Source organism: Bemisia tabaci, chromosome 9 (assembly GCF_918797505.1).
Source record: "Bemisia tabaci chromosome 9, PGI_BMITA_v3".
NCBI classification, from domain to species: Eukaryota; Metazoa; Arthropoda; class Insecta; order Hemiptera; family Aleyrodidae; genus Bemisia; species Bemisia tabaci.
The window spans coordinates 19,345,306-19,370,652 of NC_092801.1; the positions used below are offsets into that span (position 1 = coordinate 19,345,306).

Here is a 25,347-nt window from a genome sequence, read left to right on the forward strand (position 1 = left end):
AGTTGATCTCAACTGTGTCTCAGAAACACTAGATATGAATCTTACCTGTAATCAAAGTCGGAGTCCTTTCCTTGAAGAAAATTTTCAAACATGTTATTGCGAAACTCGTCAAAGAGAAGAGATCTCTCTTCATCTGAGATTTCGTTGGACGAGGAGGCCTTAGCGCCTAGCTCGCAGGTACTTTTGATCCAATTAGCTCTTCCGATTGGTGCCTCTTTTTTTACACCGCCCATTTCGCCCCATAAAATCTTCTTCTCGGCTGGAGTGACCTTTGAAATAGAGCTGGGGGTTGGCTTTGTCTTGTTTGCAGATTCTTCCTCTTCATCAGACGTGTCCTCCTCTTCTTCAGCACAATCTTCATCCTCCTCTTGAGTTTTTTTCAGTTTTTCTAAGTCTTCCCGATCCATTTGCTCCATCAATAGATTAACAATACTGTTAAGGAAGAAGAAACATTTATCACTCAACCAGATGGCAAGATGAATCCTCTGTGGAGATACTCACTAAGAGAGCATTTCCAAACTACATAGAAAACATTAAAAAAATCAAACAGTCCATGTACCTACTAACAAAAATGCCTAAATACAAAATATGATTTGATTTACTGCTTCCTGCATGAGTGACTTAAATGGGGAGTGACAATAGTTAAGATGAACGCACATGGAACTAAACGCATTTACAAATTCATAAAAGTGCTGAACAGTGCCTTTTCAAGGAGAAAATATCAAGTGCTCGGACACAAAAATTGATTAAAATAGTTGCAAGCTTGAGGACTTTTTTTGGTAAAAGGGCGAATACGGCTTACAATGCTGCTAAGATTGAGGAATATTTTACAGCGTTTCCAGGAGATGAAATTCATTCATAGTCGACTTACTTCCTCACAATGGTGAGAAAAACTTGGAGCAAATTCACGGAAAAATCATGGCAGAACTGTCTGATAAGTTACTTACAACTGGAGAACTACTTTACACAATATTAGCAGCATTGGAAGCCTCATACGTCCTTTTACAGAAAAATGCCTCAATTACATAAGAATACAAGAAACTTGTGGGTATGAGAATATATTTTAACTTTCAAGCATTGAAATGCAAAAAAGAGATTTCTTAATATAAATCGTGAAAAAATCACTTAGGTTCATACTCGCCACCATAAAAAGACATAATGAAGAGGAATCAGTCTGTACATCAGACGTTGCCTGATTTCCTTTCATACTTTGTTGTTTTGACAGAAAAGTAATCAACATTCCAATTAGAAATTTCTTCAGTACATTCTTTGAAAGTCAGGCGAAATGTAAGTACAGTTTTCGAAAAAGTTTCCAGGCATTACGTTGTGTGGTTCTCGGTTAAAAAAAATAAAACTTGGGAGGCAATTTGGTTAAATCTGTCCAAAAAAACAGTACCTACGAACAACGACAAGCACTTTCGAGTTTTTTTCGAATTAATTAGTTGGCATCCTGTGGTGTAGTGGTTGTAGCGCTGCCCCTATGACCAACAGGTCCCAGGTTCGATTCCCGGCCAGGTGATCTGAGTTTGATGGTCTCAGGCAATGGTCACCTGGAGCTGGGGTAATAACAGAGACAAGAGGCCCTCCACTAGTATCTTGGCCATGGTGGAAGCTTTTACTTTCGGGACTTCAGCATTCTACTGTTGACTTACCTACATGGTTGATGTTCAACAACGTGTTGACAGTCTCGTTTCACAAACAAGCCGAAAATGGCCGACGTTTGAGAAAGTTGTTTGGCTCATGACGTCATCCGAAGTTCATCATCGACCATGTAGGTAAGTCAACAGCCGAAACTAGGGTGATGACTGTTGCTCCCTAATAATTGTCCATAAGGAATTGTTGAAACCCCGAAAGTAAAAGCTTCCACCTGTCGCTAGGAGGCCAGTGGAGGGTCTCTTGTCTCTGGGTAATGAGCGTGTGATAAGCCAATAGACTATTTGAAATTGGTAAAAAAAAAAAAAAAAAAAAAGTCTCTTCCTTTGGTAATATTATAATTAATGCAATCTTTGTTACAAAAAATTAATAAAACTTACGTTATGTTACTGGTGTCGATTTCTTCCCGCATTCGTTTTTCTTCTTCGGACAAATACTGGCCCACAAGCTGCTCATAGAGGAGTGGGTTTCTCTTGCGCATTTCTTCCTCACTAAAGTACGTGCCTTCTGTGACCATTTTCTTGAGGGCATCAAATCGACGATTTTTAATGCACATCTGTAATTATAAAGAGACATCAATTACATGAACTGATGGAAGTGACGTGAAATGGAAGACACAGATGATGGCAACATTGGGTCAAAGGCCAAGTTTTGTTTGGGTCACTTCTGATCAATGGTGCTATCTAAACAACTGTATTTGGCTGTTGAGTAGTGTTTTCCCAGAGCTAGTCAGGGATAGATTTTTTCTCAACATGCAATGAGCTCGCTTTTGAAAATCTATATAAATACATACATAATGGAGGAAACCAAGTGCAAAATAGAAAATATTGAGACATCGCAGTGTGACAAATTGTAAGAGATACTTCTGGCGAAGACTGACTTCCACAATTTTTTTTTTTTTTAAAAATAGCTTTTATCAATAAGAACAAATGAAAAAAAAAGCTTGCAGTACTGCGATACATTTCTTTCTAGTCTAACTACTAGTACGCTTAGCGGTCACAGTTTGATGCAAGACCTGCATCGAACCGTTACTTGATATGAATGACTTGTCTAACATTGTAACTTATATTTATGCAGCAATTCCTCAACCTACATTCCATTTAAGTGCAATAAGTCAACAGCCAAGACCAAAAAGTGCATTTCGACGGTGCAAGTCCGCAACCACATATATCGTTTGCGTTGTCTGAAAACCTGTGCCTCTATGTTATTTTTTTAGAGGAGAACAAATTGACATCACTCCTTGAAGTTTGTGCAGAATTTTCTTTGCACAGAAAAGAAAAATCACAGCGGTTTTAAACAATTGCCAGTGAGTAGTTTTCCATTTAAAAAATAAAGTATGACAGGAAGTCTGCCACATCGCAAACCGAGTTATGTGATTGCCGACTTACACTGTCGATTTCTCTGATGCGACATTCCAAAATCTCCAAGCATATTTCACTCAATTACAGGAAAACTAACCAAATTATTTCCTAGGAATTTTGGAAGGATGATTTTGAATAAGAGAAGAAAAACAAGAGAATTTTAAAGGAAACTATCGGTTAGCTTCCTTTGAGCTAGAGTACCTGTATAGGGAGAGTAGCGACAGATCGGTTCATGGAGGGCTTAGGGCCCAAAAGTGCAGCCACCCTTCTGAGCAACTTCTAACACACAAAATTTCACTGCCAGCCTACAGATTTCAATCCTAACCAAGATGGCTAAGAATGTACATAAATGAGCGTTCTTTCGCAAAAATAAGTAAATTTATGCAAAAAGTAAACCAAATACATGCTTTCTAAACGACGGTTCGTAACAATTGTATTTGTAAATCGCTCTGGACATTCGAAATTCATAGGTTGGCTGCCCTTTTGGGCCCTAACTTTATTCGCGGAGGCATCGGTGAAGGCCTGATGGACTTTCGGAGTTTCAGATCTGTCGCTACTCTCCCTATACAGGTACTCTACTTTGAGCAACACAAAACATGAGGAGAACTTTCTTGACTACGGCCATGGAAATGCGTAATACACTTACTTTCGAGGCTTTCTTCTTCAAATTTTTTCTAAGTTGTCTCAGGTAGAAATCGACTTCATACTGTTCCGCTTCATTCGGTTTGCTAAAAAACTCAAGGTGTTCTTGACACAAGTGTTGTCCGAACTTGGACAGGAATAGACCATGGCTTCGGTTCAGAACATCCTCTACAATCTTCCTCTTTTCAGTATCCTGCAGCTCAGGGTCCCCGATTTGTTGGCTTTTAAAGTGGACTCCTTCACTTGAAACAACCTGATCTATAATGTTTTTCTGCTGATCTGCCAGAGAAGAACAACGACTGGTGTCAACAGTGGATGATCCAGAAGCTGGGTCTTCACACTCCATGAGATTTCCTTAGAAATTGCAACAAAACATGCACAATTTTAAACTCAACACAGGTTAGCATCGAAATATAGAACTCACACGCAGGGATTCACATGCTATCAAAAACTTGGTGTGATAAAATGATAAAATTGTAGCGAAACAATCTTGCAAAGGAGCATGACAAAAATCAAGCGCTGAGGTAAACAATAAACTAACCTCAAAAGATACACGATGCGCTGTTGTCAAATTCTGTTATGACATATTTTTGTTTTGGCAACGCTGGGAATTTGTTCTGTTATGATTTTGCTGACAACTGATAAAGGATAAACTGATAGCAGCAGAAAGCAGAGTCATGTTGCTCAAGAAACGTGGGACTGGGACTGACTGGGACGTGCGAGCGAGGCCCGCATGCCGCATCCTGTCCGTATGTGTACATACGTGACCTGAACCTGATTATCCTGTCAGAGATATCGTCAATTTGACAGTCCTTAATACATTAGGTATCCAAGAACCTGATCACCGCAGACACTGTTCTCCTGTTTTCACTGAGTTTAGAATATTTCACTAGAAGTCATTCAGCGTACAGATTGATCTCCCAAGTAGTCAATTCTAATCTTGTCCTTCTTAAAACGGGTAAGTCTTACTCAGGCACTCGCTTATTCTTGTAAGCATCCAAACAGGTTCTCAAACGAGACTAGTTGAGACTTGCTGTTTTTAGTTTGGTATTTACAGGGAACGCAAAAATCTAACACCCTAGTAGCAGTGGCTGTTGAGAATAAGTGTGAAATACTCTAAAATTCTACCACTTACTTAAAATTACGTCCAAAAAACTCTTAAAATCTTCGTGTCAGGAAACCCTTTTTGGGGCTTTTTTTACGTAAAATTGAAGAAAAATTATAAGTGGATTTCAGTAAAATTTACGAATTTTTTCTTGTAAACTTCCTGCGGGCAAAAACAAGGACAAAAAAGTGGTGAACAGAAAAGAGAATTTAGAATGCTAAGTTCCTTCCCACTCGTTTTGGTATGCCAGTGATCATAGAGCTCGCGCATCGCATGTTGAGACAAAAGTTAAAGTATTGTTTATGTCACCATTCACCAGTGGTGCCACCTGACTGCATGTATTAACCTGTTGAGTGGTGCGAATTCAGAGCTAACCGGAGATTGACGTTTGTCTCAACATATAATGCGCAATCTCCGATTGTGAGGCGTCTTGTCTCAAGTCAACTGAATACTTATTGCTTGTAGATTGTCGTTAACATATTAATGAAAAAATAAAAGGAAAAGTTGCAGCCCATAAAAATTGAGGATATACTTTGTTGTTTTTCACCTAAATTTTATGTTTCCTTTAATTAAAATAGCACTATTTTTTTATTTAAAAGAATTCCCCAAAAGGGTTTCCTAAAATGGGTATTTTAAGAGTTTTTTTACCTAAACGCAGATGCGTCTTGCACCAATATTCTTGGGTAGAGGAAGTATTGTCATCCAAAAAAAAAAGTTGAAATTTCATCATTTTTCTTCTTATCTGTGTTCTACAGACACTGTTCTCACAACTGACAAGGCTTAGCTGGATTCTCATATTTCAATCTGCACAACTAAGTTCATCATGGCTGCATCTAATGCTGTCTCCAGTGGTGGAGACTCGAAACCAGTCATTGTTTTACTATCCTTGAAGCAGCATTCATTCTGGGATGAGATGTATGCTGAGCTAATTCCGAAGTTAAACGCTCGAGCGACAGTTGTAACCCTGAAGGATACTGAAGAAACAAAAGAATATCTGACAAACCACACCATCACTCCATCCGCTATCATTGCAACAGATGAGGCTGTATGCACAAAGAAGCCAAATTTAACAAAGAGACTCAAAATATATGTTGAAAATGGTGGCACACTAATCTTGGCAACTCTTTTCCCAAGTTTTGTTCGACCCAATAATCTCAAGGATTGGTTTGAAGAAATGTGGAACTTGCCTTGGGAAACTGGTAACTACCACCGGGCAAACTTTTCGCCTAATCCTAGTCGTTTGCCAAGTCGGCTGATAGATAGTAAACTGCCTGGAGTATATAGTATGAAGGCACTTTTTTTGAAAAATGTCCCTCCAGAAGCAATGGTTTATAAAGAATCTCCCAAAGATAATGAAAGTCCTGTCGTGTTTGCCTCGATTGGTAAAGGCTGGCTTGGGTACATTGGCGACGTAAATACTGAGCCTCAATCTGGAGAAATACTGATGGCAATGTGTGGAATTTAGGCCGGTAGCGACTACTAACATGTCTAATTTACTTGAATAATCCGTCAAGTATTGATTAATTTTGAACATTCCTGAAACCAATGTTACAAATTTATTTTTGATATTATTGAGTACTCTTACTTTTCTGAAGTAAAACGACTATATATCACTTCACTGCCTAGTTTAATTGATGAAAATGACATACTTTAGTGTTAACATTACGGGTTTTTTTTGTATTATTTTTATTTGAATAAATGGTATTAATATTTTTAATCTTTAATATATTTTTGCCCGTTTTCCACTTATACTTATTATGAATGAGTGTTTAAAAAGTTAAAAAATAGTTGATCAGAATAAAAACGTCATGGGAAATGAAAAATTAAACAAGTTTTATATTGCATTTAAAGACTACCTCTCTTCAAAAATCACAGGAGAATGATTGCGTGATGTTGGTGTGCTGATTTTATGAGCTGTGTTCAAAAATGGGGAAATGTTTCATCTTCGGCCAAAGTGATTAGTATCAAAAATCATGCTCATGAAATTTGATCAAAATACTAAATTTCAACTTTTATACCCGCATTCCGGGGAAAACTGCATTCCAATTTTATTTGTCAGATGACCAGTCAAACTTTCCGACTGAATTTCGAAAGAATTTCTAGGGCTTAGCCAACAAAGTAAATTGGAAAAAACTCTTCTCACCTTTAGAATGCACACTTTTGAATAGTGAAAATCATCGAGTGCTGTCTCTACTTAATCTTTTCCTTTTTTTTATCATGGTTCCAAAATGACATGGTATTCCACAAAGATCTGTCATGATGGTCGTACCTAGTTCAAAAAATCACAGTAGGGTAGGATGGGGTCAGTCCGCCACTTTTTTGCCCCCAGATTTTTCCTGAGTTCCCTAATTGATGGATGAACTTGTTTGAATGCTAGGAGTGATCTTTGGACCTTTGACTATGCACATAAAAAAATTGGATTCTTTAGGTGCATTTTCCCCCCCTTTTTTGAACTTTTTTTTTTTAAAAAAGAAAGTGGCGGAGTGACCCCACGAGTAGGGTCAGTCCGCCACATTCTTAGGGTCAGTCCGCCAGTAGCAAATGAAGACATGAGAAGTGCTGGAAAAAACAATTTAATTAAGAAAAATGAAGGAAAACAAACATATCTGAACTCAGAACTTCAGTCAGTACAAAAAAGTCTATAACTATAAGAACGAAAAGTTAATTTTAAGGGTCTAATAAATTTCAAAATTTGAATTTTTTTTTTTTTAAAAAAAAAGTTAAAATATTAATAAAAAGTCGGTGGTTTTGAAATTGAACTACATACATATAAAGGACTAGCCAGTGTAGCAGCACCTAAACCTAAAAAGGGGTCACTTAGCCAGTAGCAGAATGACCCTCGGCGTCACTGGCGGAATGACCCCATCCCGGCTTCGCTGCACAAAATTGTTACCTGACATGACAAAAGTAAAGATATTTCAAAGATCAAAAACGGAATCAATAGCCTTGAGTGAGTAGTTTACGATGATGTACTTCCCAAATTTCGATCACCAAACCACCAAAGTCCAGACGAAAAGTTCCAAAAAAGAAAAAAGTTACGATCGGGAGCAATTTTAACACTTGCGCCTGTAGGTTAGTTGTAAACAAATGAATCATGCCTGGAACAACATATAGTAGACGAGCACTTCCAACTGCTTACTCCCATGCTTTGAATTTCCCAATTCGACCACCGCTAGGGGCGCTACGGTCGACTGGCGGACTGACCCACCCTGGCGGACTGACCCCATCCTACCCTACGGTTGAAGTTCTGCTGGACTGGACCACAGGAATGAAACTTCATATTGCACCATAAAAATGACAGTTATCATCAATCAATGCTGCACTCATAAGATTTAAAATTTTTGGACCAAATTCTGAATATAACTTATTAATAACTGCACCATTTAACTTTGGAGTATTTTAGTATTTTACACGGTAGCTAGAAAGTTTTCGCCGACAGCACTACCTAACCTCAATGTCAACACACTTCTTACCTCACATCTACTCATTTTTTAAGGTTATGTTTACAATGTGTCTCGAGCTTGGAAAATTCAAGTTCTTGTCCTATAAGAACAAGTTTTTAACATGTTTCCAAGTTAAAACTGATATTATATTCATAGCTGCTGAGTGACTATTTTTCCTCTAAAGTTTAGTGTTACTCTTAACCAGTTTTCGAAATCATCCCGTCCAAACATCTCTCAGAATGAGCCTGCTGAAACTTCGAACTTTATCTTCCGTTCTGCATGTAGGACATCAGTCATTTCCGAAGTATTCCAATTTGCTTCAAAATGAGTGCATTTCCCCAATATCATCCACATTTGACAGTAGGCATTTATTTCATAGTTTTTCCATCAGCAAAAATGACAATCTGCTCGATCGGACCACCACATCGTCGAACATCATCAAAAGGAATATTACCACTGGAGAGAAAGAACCTTTCTTACTGGCTTCAATGCGGTTTTTCATGGAATCGCCACTTGTGCAACCTGTGGAAAACTTCATTATTCAGTTTCACGATTCTGTAGGTTTACATTGGTGGTCTTCTATAGTTGTCATGACCATTGGTGCAAGATTTCTGGTGACATCCCCGCTGTATGTATATCAGGTATCTATAATGGTTGCTTTATTTTGTCCGCTCAAATTTTTATCGTATGCCTTGTTTAATCTAGTGAGTCATATACATTATTATTGTTTACATGGTACTCAGTGTTCTAATCTTATTGAGAAATTTTACTGGCCAATTTAGCCCAACATCCAGGGGCCGAAATGTTTTTTTCTGAAATAATTTGTGATGAGAACGGAATGTCTTTTGGCACCCTAGAATTGGGCTTTTCCTTACTGATCACATTCTTTCATAACTTCCTTTTACCTAACCAAATCCTTGTTCAGAGGTCCCAAATAGATGTTAAAATCAATTAAAAAAGTTTTTTTGGGTTCCAACGTTTTTGTAGCCAACTGACTGTAAATATTTAGGTGCATTATGCGCACAGCGCCTGCTGGATTTGAACACCAATGGGAGGAATGTCTCCTAGATTTTTTACATCCATCAGGCAATGTCAAAATTTTTTCAAAGATAATGATATCCTCTTGCTTCAGTCTAAACTTTGCTTTATGAGGAAATTAGACATTTATTGGCAGACGTACTTATTGATAAGAATTCAGACAAAACTGTTGTCGAAGACAGTTATTTACCATACCTATGCTCCTCCTCAAAAATTTATCTCTTCCTTCTCCGTCATGGATTTTTCTACTTGACCTATTGCACTTATGTATGTTGCATTCTATATAATTTTTCACAGCTTTGTTGGTTTTATCATATAGAAGCACATTACATTAGCTAGAACTCCTTTAAACTATTCATCTTATCTCTCATTTTTCCACAGCAATACATTTTTGCGAAAGTTGAACTCATCGAACAACTGATGCCTCCTATCGTCGAGAAGCTTAAAAAAATAGCCAATTCAAATGTGGCACGCCTGGGAGGGAACGCAAAACGAGCACAAGCTTACTATCAGAGGCAGGTAAGTTGATATCTTCACCTTTTGGCCAAAGTGTCACAAGCACCATGCGACGTTTCAAAATTTCCGCCGCCATTTTATTTTTTTACAGAGAAATTGTCGGTTGAATATGTTTTAAAATTTCCCTGAATTTTATCGGCAGCACAAAGAAAATTCAGTGAAATTTTCGGACAGATTCATTGAGCAATTTCTTTGTAAAACAATAAAATGGTGGCGGAAATTTTGAAACGTCACGTGGCGCTTGTGATACTTTAGCCGGAAAGTGACAGTATCTAGTCTTTCTATGTACCATCGAGGAGTAAGCATTAGATATAAGATATTTGTGCCAAGCTGTGATCTAAAATACAGACTAAGTTTCAAGTTTAGAAACTTTTTCATAATGACACTTCAAGTTTTTGAAGCATGCATTGTAAATATCTAAGAAATATAATGCTACCCCGGAAAATGAAGATCATTGAATTTGTTGGTAAAAATAAGTAGCTCGGAATTTACAGAGGCTAACAATTTTTATACTGATGTGAGCACATCTTTTCTTTTTCTCTGATGCAATCTCCTGTTTTCTGTCGCTGGTTTTTATTCTTGGTTTCAACTCACCAGAAGTGAAAATTGATTTCATTTATGATCGGCGTAGACAGAAAATACAAGCTAGACCACACAGGTAGCTTGTCCAATGAGATGATAGACAATCCGAAATAAATGTGATGCCAAGTATGAGTCATGATAATACATGTGGTACCACATATGAGTCATGATAATACATGTGGCACTAGGTATGAGTCATGATAATAAATGTGGTACCAGATTTAGTCATGGTAATACTCGTGGTACCAGGTATGTGTCATGATTTTAATGTTTCGTTTGATCCTCTAAAATCACTGTGACTTGATTTGCATCAGGTTGGGGCTGAGTGGAATAAACTAATCATTAAACATAATTGTCACCCATTCAAAGGAAGCATTGTCTTGTTGGTTCAAATCCCCCTCTGGCTGTATATATCTGCGGCTCTTAGAAATATCATGGCAGCTTATCCAGCAGATGATCCAGGTTAGTTTTTACTGTCACGACTGTTTCAAAAAAGTTTGTACAAGGTACTATTGAGCCCATTTCAAAATGTATTGCTCTCCGATGAATGAGTATGCAGGTTTTGAGATCACTGTCTTCAACTACCAAATTGAGCTGGTTTAATGTTAAGTATAGAGCCGGACTTGTAGTTGTTCCGAAAACAGCTCCTTTCTTTAGGAGGCCTTATAAGGTTTATCTCATGACTGAGGAACGTTTTGGGAAATTCTAAAAATAACACCATGAAAATGACAATTTTAAATCTTAAGCAAAATTCAACTTTAAAACTTCAGAAACAAATCATTGCAAGGGAATATATGCTTTGTCACTGCAAAAAGTAAAAATGTAAGAAAAAACAAATTGCTATAATTTTAACAAACTTTTAGGTGTGTATAACCCTACCTTGAAATTTTCAAAACTTGCAGAAAATTTTCTTTTGTATCTTCAACTTTTTATAGCGGCGAATCATGGTAATTCCTTGCACTGGTCTAGCTCCAAAGTTATACTGTTGAATTTTACCGGAGATCCGTTAAATTGAACCTTTTATGGTGTTATATTAAGGATCTCCACTAATCACGGGGTAAACCATTTGGTTGTCTTCACCTTTGACTATATGTCCTATTTTCCTGATGTATCAACAGCATTGTGCATAGACCTCAATACTTTGATTGCATTGGAGTGACCATAGCAGTCCTTATAATGGGCCTGTTGCAAACCTTTGCTAGAGCAAAAATAAGAGTTGTTTCCCATAGATGATGCCTGAAAAATCACAATGAGCGCATCGGCAAAGTCTGAAATGCACTCATATCTTCACAATCTGCGTAAGAAATTTCCATGTTTTTGAGATTCCCGCTTCAAAAATGATACTACCGCACAGGTGAACATTTTGCTCGAGGAGTCGCTCCATCGTCGGCAATATTCATCATAGCCGACGCTCCTGCAGTTTCGCGCGTAATTCTAGGAGAGTTCAAGGTCAATCAAGGTAGGCAAGGAAAATATGAGCGTAAACACGGCGATTGTTATCCGGTCTTATACTGGTCAGGTGTTATCTCGTCCCATCACACATGTTTTGGCGGATTGGCGTCGGTCATGATGAATATTGCCGACAATGGAACGACTCCTCTGACAAAATGTTCTCCTGTGCTGTAGTATCGTTTTTGAAGCGGGAAGCTAAAAAAAAACAAAAATTTCTTACGCAGATTGTGAAGTTACTAGTGCATTTCAGACTTTGCCGATGCGCTCATTGTGATTTTTGAGGCATTATCCATAAGAAACAACTCTTAGCTTTGCTCTAGCAAAAGTTTTCAACAGGCCCATTGCTGTCAGTTGAGAAAACCGCGATATTTGACAAGACCCTCAGCTTGAATATATTTTGGATGGCCAGGGTGAAAGTCGCCTGGTTTGCTTACCAGAACTATTTGGAAAGCTGATATTACAGCAGGAAAGGCATTTTTAACTAATTCAATTTATTTTAATTAGTTTCAGAGAAAAAAGAAAAACATACATACCATATGAATGCCCCTTGTTCTTCTTCAAAATAATTGACTTTTTTTGGTCTTTCTTTGATTTTAGCCGTCTTAACAGCAGCTACAGAAATGACTCTTGGAGGTCCATTTTGGTGCTCTAACTTACTACTACCTGATCCAACATTTATATTGCCCATTTCTTTGGCACTAGTAAATTTAGCCATCACGGAAGTAAGTCCCGCTCAGTTTTTTGCATTTCTTCTTTTTCTTTTATTTTGTAGCTGTTCCTCTGTTTCATGCTTTTCCGTTTTGACCCTTTTTTTCTTTTCTTTTTAATGGAAAGTCTTTACAGTTATATCCATCCCTCTCATCACAGAGAGATTGAAAATATACCAATATTAAAAGTATCAGTGCATACCTAGATAAATTTAAATTAAAAAAACAAAAAGAAAAAAAAAAAAATTCTTTTGACTCAAACTGGAAAAAAATCCCAATTATTAGATTAAAAAGTTGTTGGAATTGTCTCATTCATTTTTTCTTTTGTATGTGTACTTATTTTCTAATATTATGAAACATATTCTTCTATCTCTCTCTCTCTCCCTTACTAATGATTATTGAATATCCTCCGTATATTTATTAATTTAAATATATTTAAGTGCTGTTTTATTAGCACAGCACTTAAATATTATTAAATATATTCGTCTATCTTCTTATTAATGGTAATTTCTGATTTTTATTTTCTTATTTTATTCTTATAATTAAGGATGCTTTTTTTAAAATTAATAATCACTATTATTCTCAGGGAGTAAATGACCAGAGATTATATTGGATATTCACCGAATTCTTAAAGATCAAGGCCGGATTAAACCTCTAATAGTTTCAATTAATACCCTCAAAATTAAAACCAATAGAATTCCCATAGGAACTCATTACTGAAGTATAATATTGTTTTACATGCATATCTACTTTTCATATAGATCCAAGTTTTACGAAGATGGACTGGTAAGGAGCCATTGATGAAGAAGATTGGAGTCAATGCTTTTCGTCTGATTGCCATACTTACTGGTCCAATTGCAGCTCAGATGCCTGCGGTAATTATTTTTTTATCTATGACTTCCTCTACTAAGTTCACAATTATTTGTTTATTTTGCTGAACTATAAATTAATGATGAATGATATTTCATTTGTTCAATCAAAAGAAAAACTGGGTTTCACTTTAATATTTTTTGCAAAAATTGCCCATTTTTTTAAAAAAATTTTCCATGAATATGTTGCCTGCCTTGCTGGTTGTATCAACTGGCATTGAAGGGTCCCCCAAGCGCCACGCCAATTCTTTAGTTTGAAATGTGGTTGTTCAAGTTGCCAGGCTTCCGAGACTTAATGAGACCTACCCTCATTGTGTATCATTGCAATTTCTGTTAATTGAATGATTTATATCTGAAGAAATCAATTTCACATGTTCCTGTTATTTGCAGTGAAAACTTTCCCAGAAATCGTTCATTTTCAGAATTGTCCATGCAAATTGTCAATGGGCTTACTCGGGTTTTTATCTTTTTGGTCGTGGAAAACCTGAAAAAGTCATGAAATGTTTTACCCCCAGGTCTGTAGGCATTCAGGATATAGTAATGGCCTGTTCATTTCCTTGCTATCATGACCAGCATGCTCCCTTGGGGGACTTCTGACAGTGCATGCCACAGAGCTTTTTGATACTGAACACTCAGGAATTCATCCAAATGAACAAAATTTTTTATATTAAGAGCCCAATTTTTTTTTTTTTTTTCAGTAATTGATACCATGCTGACCAATTTTTTTAAAATTTTAGGCATGGACTCTTTAGAAAATGGGTTAAAATTTTCTTCTCGTACAGGTTGTAGATTTTTAGACAACATGGAAAGTTTTTAGAGAGCCAACAACCTATACAGGGTGTCTACAAGTCCGGAATTACCGGAAATAGTACTGATTACAAGTCCGGAATTACCGGAAATAGTACTGATTTTTTAAGGGCGGTCTGGAAGTACTGAAAAAGTGCTGAAATTCCCCAACAAGGTCTGGAATTTTTAATGTTTGTCGCAATTTGAGCTAGAAATTAAAATTTTTCGAATTTCGCCAAATATTTGGAAGTACTGAAAAAGTACTGAATTTCTTGGGAATGTGCTGAAAAAGCACTGTAAAAGTACTGATTTTCGGCCAGCCTGTTTTAGTAGATACCCTGCTAAATTTTAAAAATTGCAAAAGTAAGAAACCCTGTAAAGGAGAGGATGTAGCATTGCATGGTATTATGTTCAATTAACTTCTTCCTACTGTTTCTGTTTTTCAGCTTTTAAGTTTAATTTTAATTCAATCATGTTTTGTAAATAATGCAGGAGAAGGAATCCCATAGATTTTCTTAAAAGCATCTCCCTCTTTTTTATCGGAAAGCAGTAGGCCATATCCAAAGCATTTGCAGATATTTTTTTCCTGCTTTTTGCCGCTCTGTATTTTTCTAAAGAGCTGCTGATCTTGGTAACAAATCAGACACATTGTGTTGCTTTTGCCAAACATTTTCTACCTTCGAAGGGGGGGGAGGCCTTCGAGAAATTTTGAGTCCGGCTAGTTTAAAAAATTCTCCCGTCTAAAATTTATTGTTGAAAGAGAATGCTTGGTTTGTGAAACCAAGAGTTGGAAATGATTTTGAGTCATTTGGAGGTATGAAACTTTTAGTTTCAACATAAGGTCAGTTAGTTCCTGATTTTCTGCTGGACTTAGCACTTTTCGTTTTATAAGTTTTCTATAAAATGATTCAACAATCAAATTGATTCAAATAGTCACTATCTGAACGTTTCTGTTATCTGATTTTCATTTTAATTACATTTCATTGTCTCCCCTTGGAATTGACCTGGATTTTTCCCTCTGACTGTTATCATTAATCTACACCTAACTGACCGTGAATTTGTATGATAAATTTAAACTCTAGACGCACAATTATCATCATTACCTTGGATCATTTTATAAAGTTCAAGACCATATTTTGTTTTGATCTGATTTCTCTTTCAATTTATTTCTCTTATCACAATGCCTATTTTTCGCTAGTTCTTCTATTTCTCATTCGTGAATTTAAAATCTATATCACTGTCTTTTTCACTAATTAGGAGTAAAAAATGTCAACAATTAAATGGAGATTTTAGGTAGCCTCTCATAGTATTATTGCAAGTTTTAGTCTACGAAATCATAACACAGCTTTGCAAATTCTTCTGGATGCCATTTTGTTGGAAGTAGCCTAATTGATTCTTATGTAATTTTAACTTTGACTTGAAGGAAGATGCTCAAAATATATCATGAAATCAGACAACCGGCCTTAAATTGTCATCGTATCCGATTGTCGTTACAACCAATGCAGAAGTACCTTGAATCAAAGGAATATCAACCGCAGGACCAACCAGTTCTCAATGTTAAAACGAATATCAACAGTGAAATTACCAGGCTACGCATTTTGCTTTGCTGTCATTCTTTATTTTTCAAATGGGAAACTACTCAGCGTCAATTTTTGAAAACTTCCGTTATTCTTCTTCTCTGTGCAAAAAAAAGTTTGTAAAAACTTTAAGGAATGATACTGATTTGTTCTCCTACAAAAAAAATGAAATGGGAGTGGATATCAAAGCACCTGTAACAAGATTCATGGTCTGGTAGTTTTATCGTCAATATGGTTTTAAAAACGATGTTTTAAAATTCAATTTCCACTGTATTTCGTTCCTTTCCTAGCCTTTAAAACCTCATTAAGGGATAAATAACATAAATATTTATTTCACACTTTTGACAGCCATCCTTCCTCGTTTTCAGGCTTTGGCTGTGTATTGGGTCTCCTCCAGTTCGTTCGGACTAGTGCAACATTTAGCTCTTCTCTCACCAAAAGTGAGAAGATTCTGCAGAGTTCCTTACGTCCCTTCAGAGAAGGAACGGCCGTACCGGCATCTTGTAGAACAATTCAATGTACGGTGGGCAACCATGAAGAGCAACTGGTCATCACAATCTTTGTAAGGATGGAGTAAAAGTTGATTTTCAATCTCTCTAGGCTTCATAAATTTGTTTGAAAAACTGAACAAATGATTTTTGTGTCATCACAGAAGAATTTGTCAGTTCCATCAGTTCATCTTCTCAGTGTTGATAATGTCATTTTCCAACCAAGATTCTTTGAATTATATTTATTAGAAAAAAGGCTAATATCTGGAAGTGGATTTGGTCAACTTTTTCAGGAAGTTTGCAACCCTAAAGAAAAAATCGGTCTGCTGAAGTCTAGAACTGAACTCACTTGATAAGTTTTAGCCAGCGTTTGCATCCATTAACCATTTTGGGAGGTGGGTCAAAAATTTTGGATGCTGTCATTGCTGCCAGCATGAAAAGCAATTGTTGTCGGCGCACCGTTGCCGAGAGGGAATTTCGTTTTGTTGCAATGGAGCTTGACAGTAAGTCAAAAATTTAACCAAATCCTTTTGCAGAAATTTGACTGAAGAGACTTTTATTGGTTTGATGACAGAAATGGTGACCATGAAGAACAGACTTATATTTTGTCTCTTATTTTCTTATTTATTTATTTATTTTTTTTTTTTGAAAAATGTCCATTGTCAGGGCAGGCATTTTTCAGAAACTCCCAATGAAAAAAAAAATCGGCATAGGTATATCATAAAAAAAGTATCACAACATTTTGGTGATGAAACTTTGAGATCGTTTTTCTTGATTTTGGTGTCTCAAAATGTCCACTATTGTTTTAATTTTAATGGAAAGAGAGCAGATTGTTCAGCTTGAAATTCTCTTTGAAAATTCTCCAAAGATGTAAGAAAAATTATGGAAATTTCCATAGAAGTTTTTTGATTGGTTTCCCAACTTAAAGGAATAAATTGTAACTGAAAGTCTGCAAATTTGCTGACTAAGGTACTTAGATTGTAGAAAATGAAAAATAAAAATTACTTTCCTTTGTTATTTTTAATCTTTTTAGATTGCATTAAAATTTGTTCTTTTTTAATTTTCTACGAAGAATTATACTTGATTCCAGGTTTAATTTTAAGAAAATTAGTCAGCATAAAAACACAAATGAATCGGACAGGTTAAATCAGAATTATCTTATAAAGTTTGCTCTTATACTCAATTCTCAAAAAAGAAAATCCATGCCTCAAAATTTTGCCTATAAGCGCTGTGTAATGTAGGAAAGTAGACCATTTCAAGCACAATATTGCTAAGCTTTCTCGAAAAGAGTAGAATATGAAGAAAACTTAAATTTTACATTCTAAAATTCAGTAGCACTCTCCACTTAAAACTAGGTAATTCAACACAAAAAGTACAAAGTAGAATAGTCACAACGTTCAGTAATTTACGAAGTTTAAATTATTTTTTAATCAAATCAAAGTAATGAATAAAAAATAATTTTAAGCTCACTAGTTTTTTTGCTATTACATCCGTTACCAAGAATATCTCTGTGCAATAACCATCCACGTCCAGTATTTTTTTTCGCCTTTCCAAAAGAGGAACTTTACTGTTTTCCAGAGGGATGTAGAAAAATTTAACATCTACTCTCTTTGTATAGGTACTGGTGTTAAATTCGTTTTTAAAAACACATCTTCAACACTGGGCGCCCCCCCTTCTTCCACCGATCCCAGTATAGTGATGGACAAATGTAGATCTCCTTGGCTCTACCCATCTTTGATGCCTTTATGACTAATAAGTATAAAATCTATGTTCTCGCACAGTTTGTTTACTTTGAACAAACTTTTGTCTTCAGTGCAATTATCCACCATCTACAAGTTGTCCTCCTTTCAAAAATGGTGCAATAACGAAAGTGACTTTCTCTGAAATTCAGTTTTTGGACTTTATTTGCCAAATTTATTATTCCTTGAATTGTCCCTAGTTCACCGTGAAATTTTTCAAGCAAAAGCGGTGTCTTTGTAGTTTTTAAATAAAATATAGTTTACCAGAAGTTTTAATGTTTAAAGAGAGTGATGGAAAAGAAACAAAATTTTACCCTCCCCGCCCCGTTCCCCTCCATAAATTTGCTCCGGAAGTGTTTTGGTTCGCATCAAATGATTTCTCTGGAAAACATCTATTCAAGTATTTTCCAAAGTAAATACACCTTTCTAATTTTTTTGATTATCTCAGTGGCGAGTTTAAAAGTAAACAAACTAGCAAACAAACAATACCTAGAAATATGACTGTAAAATTTTTGGTCCAATAATCTAAATTAAATGTGTAGGAGCTTTTCTCTGAAAATTAGTTTGTGTGTGATTCATCGGAAAGATCATCATTATCTCAGCATGACTATAGCTAATGGTAAGAGTAATGCGTGCTTGTGTTTTTCGAATTTCTAATGACATCATGCTTTGTAGCCGACCTTTGACCTCAGCCTTGATCAGTATCATAAGATAAGTTGAAGCTCGCAAAATAGAAGCTGACAGTAGCAAACCAGGAAATTATCTCATTACATCGCAGGAGGGCAATCATAGTGCTCAAACTATCTATAAAAATTTTACCCTTTATAGAATATTATCCAAATTTTTTAGTATCCTGCATTTACTTTTGCTAGTGTCATCACAACTGCTCTATTTATTTGAATTATTTACTCTTAACTATAATTTACTCTAATACCTCAAATGGGGGTTCAGTGAATGTGGCAAAAATTTGAATCAAAGATGAGTGTCGGAAACCAAGCCTGTGTTCTACTCATCGTTCTGCTCTGCGTCACATTTTCGACATCAGCGGTGAGTTTTATTCTATTTCATCATTTTTGACCGTCCGCAGGAAGAGGGTATTTTGTTGCCTGGAGGTACTTTTCCATGGAAAAGAGCCATTTTTGTCGAAGTCAGTTGAAAAATTGGAATGTGAGTTTTCAGTAAAAGAACATGTCCGAGTATTCTAAAAAATCAGTCTCAAACAGTTAAGTTTGTGCCAAGAGAAAGTGGCAAGTTGCACCACAATTCAACAAAGTTGAGCAGTAGTTAGCGGTAGGTTTTTCTAAACTGTCTTCCTCTTGGAGAGACACTTCATGATGTCATAACCCTAATCTGATTTGACACTTTTGGGTGCTTTTCAGGACAGATTATCTGTCCAATACCTCTGTAAGCAGTGATACAAATCTTCTTCTCCTGGAGAAAGGAATGTTTATCAATCGTGATGTCTCAGTATTTGTTACTGACATTTTATTGTGTTTTATGGTAGGAGCATCACATTGATTTTTCTTTAAACTCATGAAAAAAGTCTTAACTTTTCAGACTTTGTGGGACAATTCTCCCATGAAAAGATGAAATTGTCGGAGAAACGCTGAAACGGTACAGACTAGATATCGACAGTGTAAGTCCGCAATCACATATCTTGTTTGCAGTATCTGAAAATCTGCCCACATGTTATTTTTTTAAAGGAGAAAAAATTAACATCATTCCTTGAAGTTTTTGCAGAATTTTCTTCGCACAGAGAAAAAAATTCACGGCACTTTTAAAGAATTGCTGTCGGGTAGTTTTCCGTTTAAAAAATAAATTATGACAGGAAGCTGCGACGATGCAAACCAAGTTATGTGATTGCCGACTTACACCGTTGATATGTTCCTTCTTGTGGGCGATGATTAAATATCTCTTTTAATATTTATTTACCACTAAGTTTTGTTTTCATGTGAGCGGTTACAGTTGAATTACTCCTCATCACAGGAAATTTAGATATATGATACCATTTTAGCCCACAGATGTGTGATTGCCTCCTCCCCTCCCCCTCAAAGTTTAAAATTTTAAGATTTGTTTGCAGTATCATTGAAACACAGAGGTTCTTTTTTATCTTTTGTTTTTTTTTACACTTACTACTCCTTTGTTTTTTTATTTTCCCCTTTTTTCAATTTTGGTTGTAATAGATTTTTATTCATAGATTTTCGCTTTTTGTCCATCCCTCACAAATTTTGTAGGAGCTTTTGGCCTTGGGCCCCACAGTATCCCCAAAACTGGACAAAAGCAAAACACTCATAGGAATTGAGACAAAGTTTCTTTACCATTCGTTTAAGTGATTTTATCTTTTCTTTTTGTTTTATCCAAAGGTCAAAAAACGCTTAACCTTGCAGGAACCTTGTACTTTAAAAATTTATTCATACTGATGGATGATATAAGCCAGTTACGTTTAAAATATATCCCAATTCTTTAACAGGCTTAAATTTCTTGTTGAAAAATATTCTTGTAGCGCTCTCTGTAAATATCCTGCCAATTTTACAATTACATTTAGTAAAAGATGTGGTCAATGTGATCTACTTCGTTTACTTTGCAGTGTATTTTAGCCTGTGAACATGGAGGTTTGTCATCTAAATAATAGTGTTTTCAGTGAAGGTTTTCCAAAATTGTCAATCCTTATGATTTAATAATAATTAGTAAAAAGAAAAGTTTGCTAATATTTCTCCGACTGAGGAATGTATGACATCTTTAAAAATTGAAAAGGTAACTTCAAAAATCTGATTTATATAAACTTGCAAAAAAATGTTGATACATCTTTCAAGTGAGATTAGGTAAATCATTAGAATTGGCTGCCAAATGCTTAGAACTTTCCGAACTATTCACAGCATTTCATTAGTAGAATAGTATTTCCCTGCTTAAAAATACAGTTCATGGAGCATTAATTTATCTGATCTATTTTTTCTCTTCTTGAACAGATTTATGGTGGAGATGAGGAGAGATGTCCACCAAAAGCAACAGGCCAATTTCCTGTACGAAGTGACTGCCGCAAATTCTTAAACTGTTACAAAGGACGAGGAATTGTGCAAAGTTGTGCTCCTGGAACGCTCTTCAATCCGGAATCCATGGAATGCGATTTCCCATCCAAAGTCAATTGTTTAGACTCGGACCTAAACAAACCCTACATAGGAAATTATCGTCAAAGGATTGATGGTAAATTTTATTTCATCTCTCTTACTATTTCTCTGAATTTTATGTTTTGGACCTCTAACCTCATTGGAGAAGCATTTAGTGGGAAGAGTCAGGTTATTAGTTGGGCGCTAAAATTTTCCCTAAAAGACAATATAAATCATTATGTACTTGATACTCTTAGGGTGTCTACTGTATGGAAAAAGTACGCATACACCGAAAAAGCACGGATTTTGGGAGGTCGGTAAGGAAGTACGGATAAGGTACGGATTTTTGGTGAAAAGGTATGGAAATTCGAGTATATCGTGACAAACTCTCAAAAGTAGCTGTGGAGTTTTACGATTTCCTAACATAATCCATTTATCAACATCACGGTTTGATTCCTCATGTTTTTCGGATTATTTCCTCGTCATTCCATCATTCCATTTTCCCAATTCGAATACAGTTAAAAATGCATGCGGGGTAAGAAGAAAGTAAGAAAAGGTAAGGAAACAGTAAGGATTTTTGAGAATCGCCAAAAAAGGAATTTCCTGGAAAGTAAGGAAGAAGCAAGGAATTTTAATGCCAGGGTTCCAGTAGACACTCTGTACTTTTCTACGTTCGAGTTTCACTTCAATGCAGTCTCTATGGGAGTAATTGACCCTCTAATTTTTCTCTAATTAAGTGCAGTTCTTTTCATAATGAACATGAAGAATCAACTGATAAAACATAGAAAGATACTAATTTACAATCGAAATTTTCTTACCTACATCAGACGTATACTGATTTTCTCTGACGTTTTATTTTTCAAATTATGAACTAAGCAAAATTAAAACTTGAAATTATGTGAGTATACCCTTCATAATCTAGAATACATTCACATAAAATTTAAAGGTGTAAAGCAGTTTAGTTCTCTGTCTAGTTTGTGAGTCTCTGTCTCACCTTGTAATTCTTTGCACTCCCTCATTTTTAAATTTATTATCATTGCATTTCCTCCCGTACAGATAGTTCGAAAAGTGAGCAATTCGCCCGGCCCAGCTATGAACTCCAGCCAGGAAGTTATCAAGTTCCAACGCAACGTTTTGACACCTCAGCCCCCATCTTTTACCCTGATCAGAACCTGCAACCACCACCTTCTAACGGTCTTGGGTACCCGCATGTCCCTAAATACCGACCACAACAAGGTACAGCTCGTCAAGTGCAACCATACATAGTGAACCAACCTAATTACCAGCAACCAAACAATCCACCTCCTCCGGGGCAATTTGGCCCATTCCGACCGAATCAACCTGATCCATTGTATTCAAATTACCCCCAAGGTAACCAAGAGTACCCCATCCCAGGTGCCCCACTCCCTCTCGAAAATCAGAATCAACGCAATCCTAAGAGTAGCAGAACAGGATCTGGAAACTCAGTGATTGCTCCTGGCGTTGTCCAACCGGAAGCAAGCTACTGGAAACCCATTGTTGTCCCGAATGTGGATGAGACCAAAACACAAACTAAGAAACCCTACGGCTTGAATCCTGAGAAGACCAAAGGCAGAGCTTTTTTGAAGGATCAGAATCAAAAAGCAACAAAAGGGAACCAAGAAGCTGCGCCGAACACTCCGCCCAAGTGTCCCGCAGGAGAAAGTGGTCTTTTTCCGCATCCCACTGACTGCAAGAAGTTTTTGAGCTGCGCCCATGGTCGAACGTTTGTCATGGATTGCGGTCCTGGTACTGCTTTCAATCCAGCGTCATCAATCTGCGATTGGCCGAAGAATGTAGACTGTCCCAACTATGAGGAAGATGGTGATACTTCTGCAGACAATGAGCAAGGTATCACATTATTTAATTTATTTTTACCTGTATCGGGAGGCTGTGGAATTAATTTAATTTAAACGTAGCAAAGGGAATTTCCCGGGTGTGTGTTTATAAATTTTATGGACAATTTTGAATCACTTTTGTTTCAAAGTTTTTTTCTCCTGTAATCTTTCATCTTTTTACTGTATAATTATTTGTTTTAAAACTCTTAATAGGTAAAGAAAATGAAGGTTGAAATTCCCAAACTAATGGAAACATTCTTTTGAACCCCTTTTCTATGTTTTTATCGAATCTTAGATCTTAGATTTAGGTCCTTTGACATGTGCAAATATTTTCAAGCCTTTTTTTAAGTTGTGAAGTGAGTTAAATCATGTTTGCAAGTATAAATTTTACTCATTTTGAGTAAAGTTTTCCATTTTCTAAAAATTTCATACTTGAAAAACTTTGATATTTTAAACTATTATTTATCTCTAACAGGCTGCACTCAACACCAGAATATGAAGTTTACAAAATTAGTTAGTTAGTTAGTTAGTTAGTATATTTTAAGACATTCAGCATCACAGGCTATTAACGTCTTTACAGAGAATTTTGAAAATGGGAGTATATATGAAAATTTAGATTTTTAAATTAAGAGAGGTGAAGAGTTTCAGAATTTTGGTAGTAATATTGGGTTCATCGATGTAAGTGGGTTTGTATTTCCGTTGATTGTAGGGGAGTAGATCTGTGATTGGAGATATCGGAGGGCAGAGCAGTCCATAAGTACGTGTTTGATGGTTAGAGGCGATGAATTACAGAAGTGACAGATGGGTTGATTTTGTTTGGAGATGATATAATCGTGAGATTAACGTTTCTCTCATGATCTGCAAGATTAATGAACAATGAAGCAAGAACAAACTTAGGAAGTATGAATACAACCAACATCAAATGTTTATCTAGCTAACCCTGTCAAATCTTTTTCTTGTAATTATGAGCTTATGCATAAGTGCTCATTATAGCCATATTTCTCCTCATTTATCTTCAGCTAAGTCAATTTTTTGCTTGTTTTAGGAGAATATAACCGTCCTGGACAATATACTGAAAATGAACAAGATCCACTGATACCGCAATCTTCCAACGTGCAGCCAAGTCAAACACAACTTCCATCTCTCTTCACGCCATACCAACCGAACAATACTCCTAGCTCATTTAGGCCTCCCAACAACCAAAGGAATCCACAACAACCCAATCAAGCAGACAATTTTCCCAACCAGGGTCGACCTCCTTACCCCAACTCTCAAAACTACTACCCCCATCAACCAATCGATACCCATCCCTCAAATGATTACCATCCCCAACCTAGCAGAAATCCTGCGCAAAGTAATTACCGGCCTTCAAGTCCGTTCGAACTCAACAACTCACCAACCCAGCCTGCTAATATCCCAAACCAAGGTAGGGCACCATATCCCAACTCCCATCAACCCCCTCCTTATCCTCAGCAACCTAACGTAAACTACCCATCGAACGCTCATAATTTCCAGCCCATCAAGAATCCCACACAGAGCACCAACAAACCATCTAGTCCATTCGATCAAACAGCCCCTAGTAGAAATCCTAGTTCCCACTCTAGCCCATACGCCCCAAACCAACCTTCCTCAAACACATACAGCCCTCATCAGAACTCAAACAAACCTAACAGCTACACTCAACCCTACCAGCCTAACAAATCTACTCCACCTCGACCCTCCTATCAACCCGACGAATTTGGAAGCACAGAATCTCCAGATTCTCAAGTAGAAATAGATGACCTCTACATACCCAGTGAAGTGCCCCCACAAACCATCGTTACAAGGCCGGAATGGGCAGAGCCTTTGGACATTGACGTGAGAATCAACTTCCCGCAGGAAGCGACTGACAAGACTCCGAAGCCCACTGTGAAACCAATTAAAGGAACTGTAAATTCGAGGAGTTTACAAAATTCTCCACCAGAGCAGTCGTTAAAACCTACGAATACTTCAAAGCCCAAGTCAAATATAACACCTGTCCTGCCGTCTATGAAGTCTGTCAGTTCACAGGTTGCCCGTCTCCGGGGTGGACCGAAACCCTCTGAAGGATTTTTGGAGCTGAAGATGGATAACGGTAAATGGGGGATCACCTGCGATGAACCGAACAGCTGGAATATTAATGAAGCGCATATTGTTTGCAAACAGCTCGGATATGAGAGGTAATGTTTTTTTGACTCAGAGGAGTTGATGAATTTTTATGTGTTTTTCATGGTGTCAGTTCAATTTAGTTCCATGAGCAGAACAAGCTTGTTTTCAAGTTCTGCGCCAAGTCATTTGCCCGAAAAATTAAGATTTTTTTTCAGAAAAGACTAAATAAAAACACATATAATTTAAAACATTAAGCAGTCTTCATGGTAAAATTACAATTACAAACATATTAACTCACTGTC

General features: G+C 36.6%; 4 protein-coding genes across 5 annotated transcripts in view; 3 read left to right on the forward strand and 1 right to left on the reverse strand.

Moving 5' to 3' along the window:
• The window catches only part of LOC109034801 (coiled-coil domain-containing protein 97), a 72,052-nt gene extending 64,974 nt beyond the window's left edge, over positions 1 to 7,078 (reverse strand). Inside the window, exons 1-4 of one of the 2 annotated variants that reach the window (XM_019048151.2) lie at positions 6,905 to 7,078; positions 3,661 to 4,010; positions 2,034 to 2,209; positions 46 to 432 (exon numbers count right to left, since the gene is read on the reverse strand). In XM_019048151.2, coding sequence (XP_018903696.2) covers positions 46 to 432; positions 2,034 to 2,209; positions 3,661 to 4,002 — 905 coding nt within the window. In that variant the 5' untranslated portion in view covers positions 4,003 to 4,010; positions 6,905 to 7,078. Of the gene's footprint in view, positions 1 to 45; positions 433 to 2,033; positions 2,210 to 3,660; positions 4,189 to 6,904 lie in introns of those variants that run through there. The other variant, XM_072304431.1, reaches the window with a different exon arrangement.
• On the forward strand, positions 4,318 to 6,478 carry LOC109034804 (uncharacterized). Its single transcript, XM_019048154.2, has 2 exons — positions 4,318 to 4,614; positions 5,517 to 6,478. Exon 2 carries the CDS (start codon positions 5,585 to 5,587, stop codon positions 6,224 to 6,226), a length of 642 nt encoding a protein of 213 aa, XP_018903699.2. The 5' UTR covers positions 4,318 to 4,614; positions 5,517 to 5,584; the 3' UTR covers positions 6,227 to 6,478.
• Positions 7,079 to 8,232: 1,154 nt separating the features above from the next.
• LOC109034802 (cytochrome c oxidase assembly protein COX18, mitochondrial) lies at positions 8,233 to 17,236 on the forward strand. Its single transcript, XM_019048152.2, has 6 exons — positions 8,233 to 8,845; positions 9,624 to 9,761; positions 10,655 to 10,802; positions 12,390 to 12,514; positions 13,261 to 13,374; positions 16,100 to 17,236. The coding sequence occupies exons 1-6, from the start codon at positions 8,444 to 8,446 to the stop codon at positions 16,295 to 16,297; spliced, it is 1,125 nt and encodes a 374-aa protein (XP_018903697.2). The 5' UTR covers positions 8,233 to 8,443; the 3' UTR covers positions 16,298 to 17,236.
• A 1,338-nt stretch (positions 17,237 to 18,574) lies between these two features.
• teq (Tequila) overlaps positions 18,575 to 25,347 on the forward strand; it is a 40,567-nt gene continuing 33,794 nt past the window's right edge. The window contains exons 1-4 of the mRNA XM_019048157.2: positions 18,575 to 19,005; positions 20,925 to 21,159; positions 22,119 to 22,931; positions 23,964 to 25,116. Coding sequence (XP_018903702.2) covers positions 18,913 to 19,005; positions 20,925 to 21,159; positions 22,119 to 22,931; positions 23,964 to 25,116 — 2,294 coding nt within the window. The 5' untranslated portion in view covers positions 18,575 to 18,912. The remainder of the gene's footprint in view (positions 19,006 to 20,924; positions 21,160 to 22,118; positions 22,932 to 23,963; positions 25,117 to 25,347) is intronic.

Excerpts from the sequence above, each read along its gene's own strand:
- LOC109034802 (XM_019048152.2), top strand. The coding sequence starts at position 8,444 with ATGAGCCTGCTGAAACTTCGAACTTTATCTTCCGTTCTGCATGTAGGA. Across the intron at positions 8,846-9,623 it reads CCCCGCTGTATGTATATCAG|CAATACATTTTTGCGAAAGT; the intron begins GTATCTATAATG and ends ATTTTTCCACAG. Across the intron at positions 10,803-12,389 it reads TTATCCAGCAGATGATCCAG|CCGTCTTAACAGCAGCTACA; the intron begins GTTAGTTTTTAC and ends CTTTGATTTTAG.
- LOC109034804 (XM_019048154.2), top strand. The coding sequence starts at position 5,585 with ATGGCTGCATCTAATGCTGTCTCCAGTGGTGGAGACTCGAAACCAGTC.